General features: G+C 40.6%; 1 protein-coding gene across 1 annotated transcript in view; it reads left to right on the top strand.

Moving 5' to 3' along the window:
* PDE11A (phosphodiesterase 11A) overlaps positions 1-12,024 on the top strand; it is a 224,276-nt gene that overhangs the window by 122,548 nt on the left and 89,704 nt on the right. The window contains exons 6-9 of the mRNA XM_074967652.1: positions 3,312-3,447; positions 7,386-7,461; positions 8,953-9,020; positions 10,280-10,372. Of these exons, the coding sequence (XP_074823753.1) occupies positions 3,312-3,447; positions 7,386-7,461; positions 8,953-9,020; positions 10,280-10,372 (373 nt within the window). The remainder of the gene's footprint in view (positions 1-3,311; positions 3,448-7,385; positions 7,462-8,952; positions 9,021-10,279; positions 10,373-12,024) is intronic.

Here is a 12,024-nt window from a genome sequence, read left to right as displayed (position 1 = left end):
TTGTTGCTCACGCTTCTAAACTTAATTCAGAGACACTCAGGTTTTTCTGCAGTTTCATACCGGAGCTCTGAGCAGTCATACTGCTCTCTTACATACAATGCAACTCCCCCACCTTTTCTGCCCTGCCTGTCCTTCCTGAACAGTTTATATCCATCCATGACAGTACTGCAGTCATGTGAGTTATCCCACCAAGTCTCTGTTATTCCAATCACATCATAATTCCTTGACTGTGCCAGGACTTCCAGTTCTCCCTGCTTGTTTCCCAGGCTTCTTGCATTTGTGTATGGGCACTTGAGATAACTTGCTGTTTGTCCTGCTTTCTTAGTATGAGGCAGGAGCCCTCCTTTTTCGCATTCTCCTGCTCGTGCTTCCTCCTGGTATCCCACGTCCCGACTTACCTCAGGGCTTTGGTCTCCTTCCCCCGGTGAACCTAGTTTAAAGCCCTCCTCACTAGGATAGCCAGCCTGCTTGCGAAGATGCTCTTCCCTCTCTTCGTTAGGTGGAGCCGGTCTCTGCCTAGCACACCTCTTTCTTGGAACACCATCCCATGGTCAAAGAATCCAAAGCCTTCTCTCCAACACTACCTGCATAGCCATTCGTTGACTTTCACAATTCGACGGTCTGTACCCAGGCCTTTTCCTTCCACGGGGGGGATGGACGAGAGCACCACTTGCGCCTCAAACTCCTTTATCCTTCTTCCCAGAGCCGCGTAGTCCGCAGTGAGCCGCTCAAGGTCATTCTTGGCAGTATGATTGGTGCCCACATGGAGAAGCAGGAATGGGTAGCGATCTGAGGGCTTGATGAGTCTTGGCAGTCTCTCCGTCACATCGTGAATCCTAGCTCCTGGCAAGCAGCAGACTTCTTGGTTTTCCCGGTCGGAGAGACAGATAGATAACTCAGTCCCCCTGAGAAGAGAGTCCCCGACCACCATCACCTGTCTCCTTCTCTTCGGAGCGGTGGTCGTGGAACCCCCATCCCTAGGACAGTGCATCTCATGCCTTCCAATCGGCAGAGTCTCCTTCTGTTCCCTTCCCTCAGATGTATCATGTAGTCCACTCTCCGCATTAGTACCTGTGGAGAGAACATGAAAATGGTTGCTTACCTGTATCTGCGCTGCTGGTACATGGATGCTCCCCTTTCCTCTTCTGGAGGTCACATGCTGCCAAATTTCTTCACCTTCCTCCTGTCCCCGCTGCGCAGCCTGCTCTGAATCTACAGAACATTGTGTCCATAGAAGCATATCCTGACGTCTGTCCAGGAAATCTTCAGTTTCTCTTATACAACGCATGGTCGATACTTTTTTCTCCAGACCTTGGACCTGCTCTTCCAATATGGAGACCAGCTTGCACTTTGTACAGACAAAGTCGCTTCTGTCCTGTGGAAGAAAGACAAACATGGCACATCCAGTGCCGGTCACAACAGCTGAACACTCCCCATCCATATTAACCTTCCTTCTAGGAGTTTCCTCAGGAGGTGTAGTAACTACTCAGAGAAGCCGGCAAGATGTAAGCCTCAGTGGGCTCTCCCTGGGCGAACTCCCGGGCGAACTCCCTCTTTTAGCCTCTCTGCTGTTCGCCGCTCAGCTGGTTCGCAGCTGACTGGCTTTTTATAACAGTCACGCCCACTCAAGGCTAACCTGGAACAAAGCGCTCCCAATTCACACTTTTCAAACAAACAATCAATCAAGCACATGGTCAAACTGTCCCCACAACAGACACTCACCAACACAGCCTCCCTAATGCAGCCGTTAGCGTACCTCCTCTCAGACAGATCCCAGGCAAACTCCCTCTGTTAGCCTCTCTGCTGTTTGCCACTCAGCTGGTTCGTATTACAAGCGGTCAGGAACAGTATCCTTGATAATGTCACAGCAAACCTGGTGGCTGAACTTTGTGACTTTGTCCTCACCCATAACTATTTCACATTTGGGGACAATATATACCTTCAAGTCAGCGGCACTGCTATGGGTACCTGCATGGCCCCACAGTATGCCAACATTTTTATGGCTGACTTAGAGCAACGCTTCCTCAGCTCTCGTCCCCTAACGCCTCTACTGTACCATTTTTCTTAATTTTGTAGAGACCTGATTCTTAAGCAATGTATTCTTTAAGCAATTTATTTATTCTTTTTAATAATACAATATGTATGACATATTCCATATTATTATAAAATAACACTTTTGTTCTGGGAAAATATCCATTTAAAAGAGAAAAGACATACACTTGACACTTCCCAGGATTGAGCCTTTAGTATTTTCCTGGGACTGAGGCTATGCAAATTTCTCCTTTCTCTGAGCTTTGACACATATTTTACAATACTAGGTGAAGTGAAATTAAGTCAATGTTGTAATAATTAAAAAAATCTTTAGTGATAGATTTCTTGTTACTACATTAGCTTGCAGTATTTCTCTTGATGGGGGAAAATAGTTGATTAATTTCTTGAAAAAACTGACATTCGCATTCTTAGCTATATATTGTTTTATTTATAATATTGTAGTTGATCCAGATTACTGTTTCTATTTGGAATCACATTAATAGTTCTCTTCATGGAGTAAAGGGATCCAGAAAACTAAGAAATACGAGGACAAAGATTTTCAGGAGTGACTAGTGATTTTTGGGTGCCTTGAAGGGGCCTGATTTTCAGGGGGCTTTACTCAGCACTTGCTGAAAACCCCTTAAACCCGTTTAAGATTTTTCAGGTTGGGTAACAAAAAGTGATGCGCCTAAACTACTGGTTGTTTTTTAAAGCCTCATCCAGAGTGTTTAATAAATTCGGTACTTACATGAGTAATCCTGTTGAAGACACTGGGTGAAATCCTGGCTTTATGGAAATCAATGGTAGTTTTGCCATTGACTTCACTGGGGCAAGGATTTTACCCAGTGAGAGTATTCATGCAAGTGATGGTTTCTGGAATTAGAAAAGGGCTTACGGGAGAGGGCCCTGGTATAACAGCTCTTTCACCATGATCAAGACTAGGGGCTTGTCTAAACAAACACTTCAGCTTGTGGCAAGAGGGGATTCAAAGCATGAGGGAACTTTGAGCGTTTGGCAGCAGAGTACACATGATCACTTACTGTGGGATAGGCTAATGTGATAGACTCAAACCCAGTTTGGTGCGAACTAAGTGTTAATTTAGATAAGTCCAGAGATTTCTGAGATAGATGTTCTGATAGTTGCCTATTATTCTGTGGCGGATGTCATTTAGCAGTTTGTTATGGCTATGGATAATTCTGATGTTAAAATGACTATACATGGTGGGCTTTCAAGCAACATTGATTGTATTCTTTTCTTCCCTTGCTGTGCCTTTGTGATAGTTTCAAAGACAGTATGGAGAAATCATCATCTTATTCTGACTGGCTAATAAATAATAGCATTGCTGAGCTAGTAGCTTCCACGGGTCTTCCAGTGAACATCAGTGATGCATATCAGGATCCTCGCTTTGACGCTGAAGTAAGATTTCTTAAAAATTTAAATATACTGTCATATTTTTGCAGTTCAGAATAATAAAAGTCAAGCAAGTCCAAATGAATATAAAAACATAAGAACATTTGTTCCACATTATTTTTTTCTGTCCAGTATGTCCTCTATTTGTCCTAGCAGCAGCAGCAGCATGGCTTGAAGCAATAATCACTTGTGACAGAAAGATAGCAAAGACAGTTTTATCTTGGGATACAGCACTGTTCCTCCTTATACGTATAGGCAATTATTTAACCTATCTGTGCCTCATTTTTCCAATCAGGAAACTGGGGATAATGATGCCTTCCTTTAGGAAGTGCTTTGAGATCTATGAAAGCTAAGTATTGTTGAAAATTCTACCACTGATAGTTCTTTATGTTCCCCATTAAGCAGAATCATAGCTGGTAGCTATCGGAGATATTGGGACTATACACTGAATGTAAACAGGAGCTGCAATAATATGATCTCAAAAGACAAACAGGTTTTGTGGTCCTACTTAACAAACCAAAATGTTATTCCAGTATGTTTTTACAAATAAAATATACACACTGGGCTAATTTTTTCCTCTTAGAAACTTGCATGCAACTTCCAGTGAAGCCAATGGGAGTTGTATGCGCATATCCTAGAGCACAGTTTCACCTGCTGGGGTTGGGGAACAGGCAGGAAGCACCACTTTTGACAGATATTGTCATCACTGGGTTACTTTCCTAAGTTTGACAGGACCTAAGAACCAACCTGTCCCCTGAATGGATTATTCCTGCTTACTGGACTGGGAATCCTAGGAGTTTTGGCTCACAGAGTTTCACAATGATCAAACCCTCCTTTCTGGGCAGACAGGTGGTTTTGTCCCACTATGGATTTGATGGGGGTTTGGCCCACAAACTCTCCTGAGAGCCCACAGAGATGAGGGCCATCCAAACAGTGATCTTGGGCTTCTGCACTACTTCCCAGCCCCATTGGCCTAAGCAGAGCAGTGTTTCTACAGGAGCTGTTCTGATGCTCTCAAACCTCATTCAGTGGTGATGGAACTGACATAAATAGATGCCTGTGGGGTGGGGATTAATTAATGCTAAGACCCCTAATGAAACTGGTTGTGGGAATAGCAGCTTACCTTCTGGCCTGGTCAAAGGCCAGTCCCTGCAAAACACCCACAGAGGCCAAGAGGGTCAGTGCTTCCCACTTCTGCTCTATCCCACTCAGACTAGCTGCTTTTTGCATGCTTTCACTGGCAGAGAAGAGGGCAGGCATTATGTGCAGATTGTTTCTGAGGACCACGTCCTGTCAGTACTGGGGGAGGGGGATAAGCCCCTGCCCATCCCTTGGGAACAATAAGCCATCAATTCCATGGCCCTAATTTTTCCAGAGATGCTGAACACCTACAATTCTAATGGAATTCAATGGGAGCTGCAAGTGCTGAGTATCTCTGAAAATCACGCCTCCGTTTCCACAACTCACAAATCATAACTCAGTTTCCACTCCACATAGGGAATGCTTCGGCTCGGAGTTTTCTTGTTATTGGTTGAGTTGCAATATAGAAAATCCTTTTCTGGTATATACTCACATAGGGTTCTGACAATGTCAGATTTGGAATATTTCAAGTTATCATTCCAGTCTCAGCTTGAAATTTAAACAACTGGGTCACAGGGAGCTATGGACAGAGGGGCAAATTCCACCCTGAATTGTATCCCTTACAACACCATTACTTTAGTGAACTTGCCTTGGGGCTGGGCAATGGGTTTACAGTAAGCCAGTGCACAATTCTAGCCAGTGAGTCTATTAAACTATATTACTACAATGAGCACACTTTCAAAGCACCTTCCATTTTGACAGTTTCCATTGGTACTCCTCATTTTGTGTATAGGGAAGAGCTCTCAAACCAGCAGAATCTGTCAAAACAGAAAAGTACTTAGAGTGTGCACCCACTGCACTCATTTATGGGGAAATTATGCTATTCAGAATTTCAGAAAGTACAGTTAATGCTTGGCAAATATTTCCTGTCAAAGAGAGATGCTGAAGTAAAACATGTCATCATACCATTGACGTGTCTGCAGTCGTATTTTTAATATGCCATGTTCTGATTAATAATGCAGCCATCTCATATTTGTTTCAAACTTACTTACAGTCTATGCCAGTAAGAGATACTGACTAACATATAGGAAAAGAATCATGCAAATTACCAAATATAAAGGGCAATAATTTTTTTCTGTTGGTATTGTCATAAAAATTTCATTCACAATGGCAGTTGTTATAAACAATGATTTCTGGAGACTATCAAGTATATTAAAAAAAAAGGACACCATCACTCCTTATTACTAAAATAAAACATGCCTTTGTATTTGTAATCACGTTCTATTGTTCTGTCTCTACTACGGTTACAAAAACTCTCTTTCCTCCACACTAATTTTTATTTTTAAATGAAATTCTGATGCTTCATTGTCAAATTACTTTCACTGAACATTTAGTACTGAGGTATTTTCATTAAGCTTATTTTAAGATCTACATCAAGATCTGCAAAAACTCAGACAGGGTTTTTGAGAGGGTTTGGAAATGCTGCTGGTGATCTGAGTTCAGTGCGTTGCACATATTCCTTCTTCCACTTAAATATAATGACCCATTTCTTCACAGAAGAGCCATAAGACTAATAGGGCTATGTCCTATCATAGATTTTATGTGGGACTCCCCATTGATTTCAATCAGGAGTTCCATATATGTATCGATGGCAAGATAGGACTCTAATAGTAAACTGAATTGCTTCACACTCTTCCAGGTGGCAGTTCCCTCAAGTCCTCAGTTGGAGGTCATTATAGAATCAGTATACAGCTGCTCACATTGCAGCCTTTGGAACTGCAGCATCTGAGAAGGCATCTGTTCCCAGTACATTGCTTCCTTACAGAATTGTAACCTTTGCTCCTCAAACTCCTCTTATTTGTAGTCTGTCACCATTTTCCCTGTTGTGGGTTTTACAATAGTACCAGCAGCACCTCCTGATCTCTACCTTTGGCTGGGAGCTACAGCCTCTCTCAGCCCACCCTGTTCACCCCCTTCAACCTCTCTTCAGAGTTTGAAGAATCACTTGCCTCCCTTGGGACATCTTGCAGCACTAATGCCAAAGAACAACACAGAAAATGGAGAATCCATGGCATTAAAAGTACATTGCAAAGCTTCATATCACAGTATATTACCTCTAAACAAGCGGGGAGGCGAAAGGTCTTTTCTGAATTATAGGTGACATCTACATAGGAAACCTCACCTCCTAATTTTTGATCACAGCCCTCAGTTCCTCCTGAAACTTGCCTTCTTCTCCTATCCGATTCCCAGCTCACTTCTTGCCTTACCTTTGCAAATCTTAAACTATATGTCCCCTCTCTTGCTTATTGGCTGTTTTTGAAACCCAACATCAGAGTAACCTTTCGGGAAGAGCACCACACCTCTCTTCTGAACCCATTTGGCAAGTGATTCATATTCCCTTTCCTAAGCCACCAGTATATTTGACCCATGAGTGATTTACTCTTGGTATAGCCCTTCCTTGAAACTGTTGTATTTAGCTATTATCCAAATGACTGGGCATTATACTAATCACGTTTAGTCCTTAGTTCAAATCAAGAACCAAACATTGTAAGCTCTCTGAGGCAAGCACTGTGTTTTTATATATGTTAAGACAGTTTCTAGTACAGGCCCTGATTCAGCCAGTACTTTGGGCCAAGTCCTGCTTGCTTTACTCATGCAAGTAATCCTACTATAGATTAGGCATCAATAGGAGTTTTGCCTGAATAAGGCCTGCAGGATTTGACCCATGTGGAATTAAACTAATTTGTAACTATGAACTTGTTGAAGTCCTCCTTGATGTTACTATTAGCAGGACATCAGAGGACTATAATTAGCTTACCCACATACTGTACTGATGGCTAAAGTTCTCATTTTTTACATCCTAGGCTGACCAGTTTTCTGGCTTTCACATAAGGTCTGTTCTTTGTGTTCCTATATGGAATAGCAATCACCAAATAATTGGTAAGATATTTCATATAACTAAGTTCAGCATTATTGTGCTCATATGAATTTACTTCTGTTTTTTTAATTTTGTTCCTTTTTCTTCTGTTTCCCAGCTGAATATGGTTAAGCAGTTACGATATCAAGGAGGCATACTCAGTATCCAAAAAGAAACATTTTTTGACTTGGATACTGTATGGACTGTTTTTCAGCTTTCATATTGCTTCATTGTTATATTACTGAAATAATAATCCCTTTGTTAACACTTCAAGGTGAAAGAGATGAAAACTGATCGGTTCCTTCAACAATTTTCATGAAAACTTTTGTATCATTATTGCGCTGCTGGCGCTACCCATAAGCAGACTCAGCAATTGCTTAGTGCCCCCAGCAGCTCAAGGGGCTCCCCTATTTGCTGTTTTAGTATTTTTTGGGGGGGAGAATAGTCCTGCTTAGGGCCCCCAATGGACTAACACCTCCTCTGCCATATTGAGAAATCATTCAAGGGCCTCCGTTTTGTGTGCACAGTTCGGGCAATTGTTGGTCTGATCCTGAAAGGTGCTCCATGGAGTCTATAAGGATTAGACAAATAATTACCTGATTTTTTTCACACAAAAAGGGAGGCCCTCTAAAATTATGGGGCTATAAATTGTCACAGCTCAATTGAAGTCAATGCAGCGATGACCGTTTACAGCAGCTGAGGATCTGGCCCATGGCCCCATATCTTATGGCAGGTAATCAAATAGAGTTGAGAGTGGTAAGTACGTTGCAGATGTGATGTGCACTCATCACATCACAGGACCAGGCTTTGTCTGCTTAACTAACCAATACAAACATAGTAATTGTGCCTTTTAAAACCTGTGGTTCATGATGTTTGTTGCATAGAAAGAGGCAAAAGAGAAATTCACTGATACATTTTACAATATTTTGTAAGGGCTATAAGTAAGTAGAAAGAATAGTCTTTCACAAAGGAATTCAGTATTGACTCGTGTAGAGCCACCAGCTTTGAATAGTTTTTCCCTACAAGTTGCTTGATAGAATTGGGTATTTATTGACTCAGCAAATGGTTGGGCCAGTTTTGGGGGGAAGAGACTCGTATATATGGGTCATTGTAAATTAGCTAGGAGTTAAGAATGAAGGCACTGATTCAGCAAGTGACATAGGCATGTGCTCTGAACTCTTTGGGACTACTTACGTGCCTAAAGGTTATCAAATACTTAAGTACATTGCTAAATCAGGGTCTTAATCTCTCACACAAAGCATTGAGTAATACAATGTAGACTGCCAATATTATACTTGCACAACAGACAAAAAACAGCTAACAGTAGTAAACTGAATCACGTCATCAAAACAAACAATGAGACTTTCAGACATTACTATTTGCTTACTATTTTTAATAATAAATGATTTGGAGTTTTGCTTTACAGGTGGAAAAAAATTGTAATTAGTAATGAACAGAATTTCTGCATTATGAATTAATATACATTAAAAGCTTTGTCTTTTAACTTTCTAAAGGGGTAGCTCAAGTGTTGAACAGGCTTGATGGGAAACCTTTTGATGATGCTGATCAGCGATTATTTGAGGTAAGATGTACTTAACTTTGCAACAATTCTGTACTCTGCCAGTATAAAATCTATATTTCCCGGTACTGAGTGTTGTTTAAGCTTAACTTGCAAGGAAAAGGCTTGCATTGTCTGTATTCCTTATCAGCAGATTCTTCATTGATACATTTGGATTCTAGCTTATTATAAGTGACAGCTGTTTGAGAGATGCCACCACTCCATGCCCTGTTTCATCTTTCTCACCATTAATTAACAAACAGAAAAAAGATCTTATTCTGACCCTGATCTGCAATGGAATAGGATAAAACTAGAGATAGATTCTGAGCTACAAAGTTGGAATCCTGATATGAATTTCTCCAAAAATTGGGGAGTTCAGACATGAGGTTTGGCATATTTATAAACAAAAAATAAATAAGATGAAGGATTAAAAACCATTGTTACCTGATTGTATTTAAATTGGATAATTATTTAACTATCCTCTTGAGCATCTCTCAGATCTAGTTTCTTGGTTTCCTATAGGTAGCAATTGTAACTTTTCACTATAGGAGTGCCATGGATAAGTGTTTTGGTATGTTTGTGGCCAAATTCAGAGGGGATATAATGTATGTGTGTGTATTGCTGTAGCATTCAGATGCTCCATTCAGGACCAGAGTCCCGTTGCACTTTGACCTATACAAAGACACAGGACAACATGGCTTGTTACATGGATGTAGGTTTTTTGATCACACAATTACTTAAAAATACGAGATTAGCTTTCTGCATTTTTTTTTAATGTGGGATAATATTTTATGGAAATTGCACCCAAAAGTACTTTGTCAGTCTTCCTGTCCCTGTTCAATACTGGGAGGGATGACAAACATGGCATATATGGTTTTGCACACCATATATGGTTATATATTGCATATTTGTCAGTCATGGTTCGCTTAACGCCAAATCTTGGTCCAGTTGGCAAGACTCCAAGTAAGAGTGAAATTTGGCCCATATTATGTCAAGAGATTACTCATTTTAGCTTGAGAAATAGGCCAGGTGTTATATTTGGTGCTCCTCTCGTAAAGCAGGCTGTTTTGAAATTACAATTACCTAAACAGATTCTTCTCATAATTATTTATCTTATAGAACAGCTTTACTGACCTGTATTCTCCAGCTAGTATGCCCTTAACTAAATAGAATTATTTCTATAATGTACCTGTTTTCTAGCTTACTCCTCATCCTATTGTTTCAAACATCTAAAACAGCATTCATCTTTGTGTTGGTATTTTAAATGAATTCTTTCTTGTTAGGCTTTTGTTATTTTTTGTGGCCTGGGCATCAACAACACAATAATGTATGACCAAGTGAAGAAATCTTGGGCAAAGCAGTCTGTGGCTCTTGATGTAAGTATATGATCAAAGTATTTAAACACTCTCTGTAAATCATTTTTGTCATAAACATATCATACATAAAAGGTCATTCTGCTGCAGAATTTATCACAGTGAACTTTGTAGTTAGCCTCATTTTCTAAATACAGTATACAGTTCTGTCTGCTTAGAATTCTCATTTCAGTAAAATAACATTGAAGAGGAGATTATGTGGGGTACATTTATTATAATGAACCTAATCTTCAGTTTGTTTAAATTAGTGTTGCTCAAGAGGATGTCCCAGTTGCAATGTACATATACCAGCTAAGTATTGAGCTGATAATGGCATACAGTTGTGTTGTGATTCACAGAAGTAAAAAAGGATGTGGTCCCAGCTCTGAGGAGCTTACCGTCCAAATCAGACAAACCCAGGAAATGGTGTTAAAGGAAGGGGGAGAGAAAGGAGAAAACATTTTAAAAAATAATAAAAGTAATGAGAGTCATGTTATATTGGGAATGAAGCCTATATATTCCCATCCAGTGAGGAGAGAAATAAATAGCACCAAAGTAGCAGTCACCTGTAGGAAGTAAGGTGAAAAAAAGTGAGTTTTGAGCAGGAATTTGAAAAAAGAGAGTGAAGATCCTTGGGACATTGGAAAAGGGATGTTAAGTATACACGTGGGGTGGAGGGTGGCGGGGAAATGTCAGGATTTCTTTGTTTTACTTCCAGTCCACAGTTGGATCAGAAGAGTGCAGTTACTGAACATTTGTAGAACTTGATATATCACCCAATTGTAGGTGTTTTTTTGTTTTTAAACTTATTGTATGTAATGAAAGAGGCAGAGCAACTAGGGAAAATTCTGAAGGGAACAGCTGAGGTGTCATATATATCATTAGTATTTTTAGCTTCATGAGGCAAAATCTGTAGAAATCTTTCTTTCACAGTTATATCCATTATTGGAATAAAGTGAGGGCCTGCCAGAGCTGAGGTCTGGTACTTCAAGGAAACCGTATTTTCTCTGCTAAAAGTCAAGGCTAACCAATAATGAAAACTCTCTCTAGTTCCGCTACTTGGATTCCAACACTGCATGTTACAATATCTCATAACACAACTGCCTTTAACGAGTAAGGGGGCCAGAGCGCTATCACAGAACTTTGCAAGTTGCAGACAAGTCAACCTAAAATTGTGGAAAAGGTGTCTCTTTCTTTTCTTGTCCATTACTTCTCATAAAAAGACACTCTTATGGAAAAGTCCATACCCATGCTAGGCTGAGAGCTCGCATGAGGATGAATAGCATGGGCAGTGGTAGGTGGCGGCACAGTTTAGCCACGCCAAGTACCTACCCTGTTTCCAGGCACGCTTGTTCTCAGCCCACACCCAGCTCATCTGCATTGCCACTGCTTGTGCTACTGTGGCTACATTGTTATTTGCACTTGTACTAGCTCGATGAGAGCTAGTATGAGCATGTGTACGCAAGCTGGGAATCACACCCCTAGCTCACAGTGTAGACATAGCTTTAGAATGATTAAGGATAAAACCATCAAGGTTCTGTAGAAATTAATCTAAAGTCTATAGCATTTCAAAAAGAATTATGTCCTCTTTGTAGTCTTTTTAGAAACATTCTGTGGAATACTGTAGCAGAATACAATTCTTTATTAAATTCTATATGATGGTTAAACCCTACTCC

This window comes from Natator depressus, chromosome 11 (assembly GCF_965152275.1).
Source record: "Natator depressus isolate rNatDep1 chromosome 11, rNatDep2.hap1, whole genome shotgun sequence".
NCBI classification, from domain to species: domain Eukaryota; kingdom Metazoa; phylum Chordata; order Testudines; family Cheloniidae; genus Natator; species Natator depressus.
Note: the sequence above shows the minus strand (reverse complement) of the source record. Positions and strands in the feature narration are given on the sequence as shown.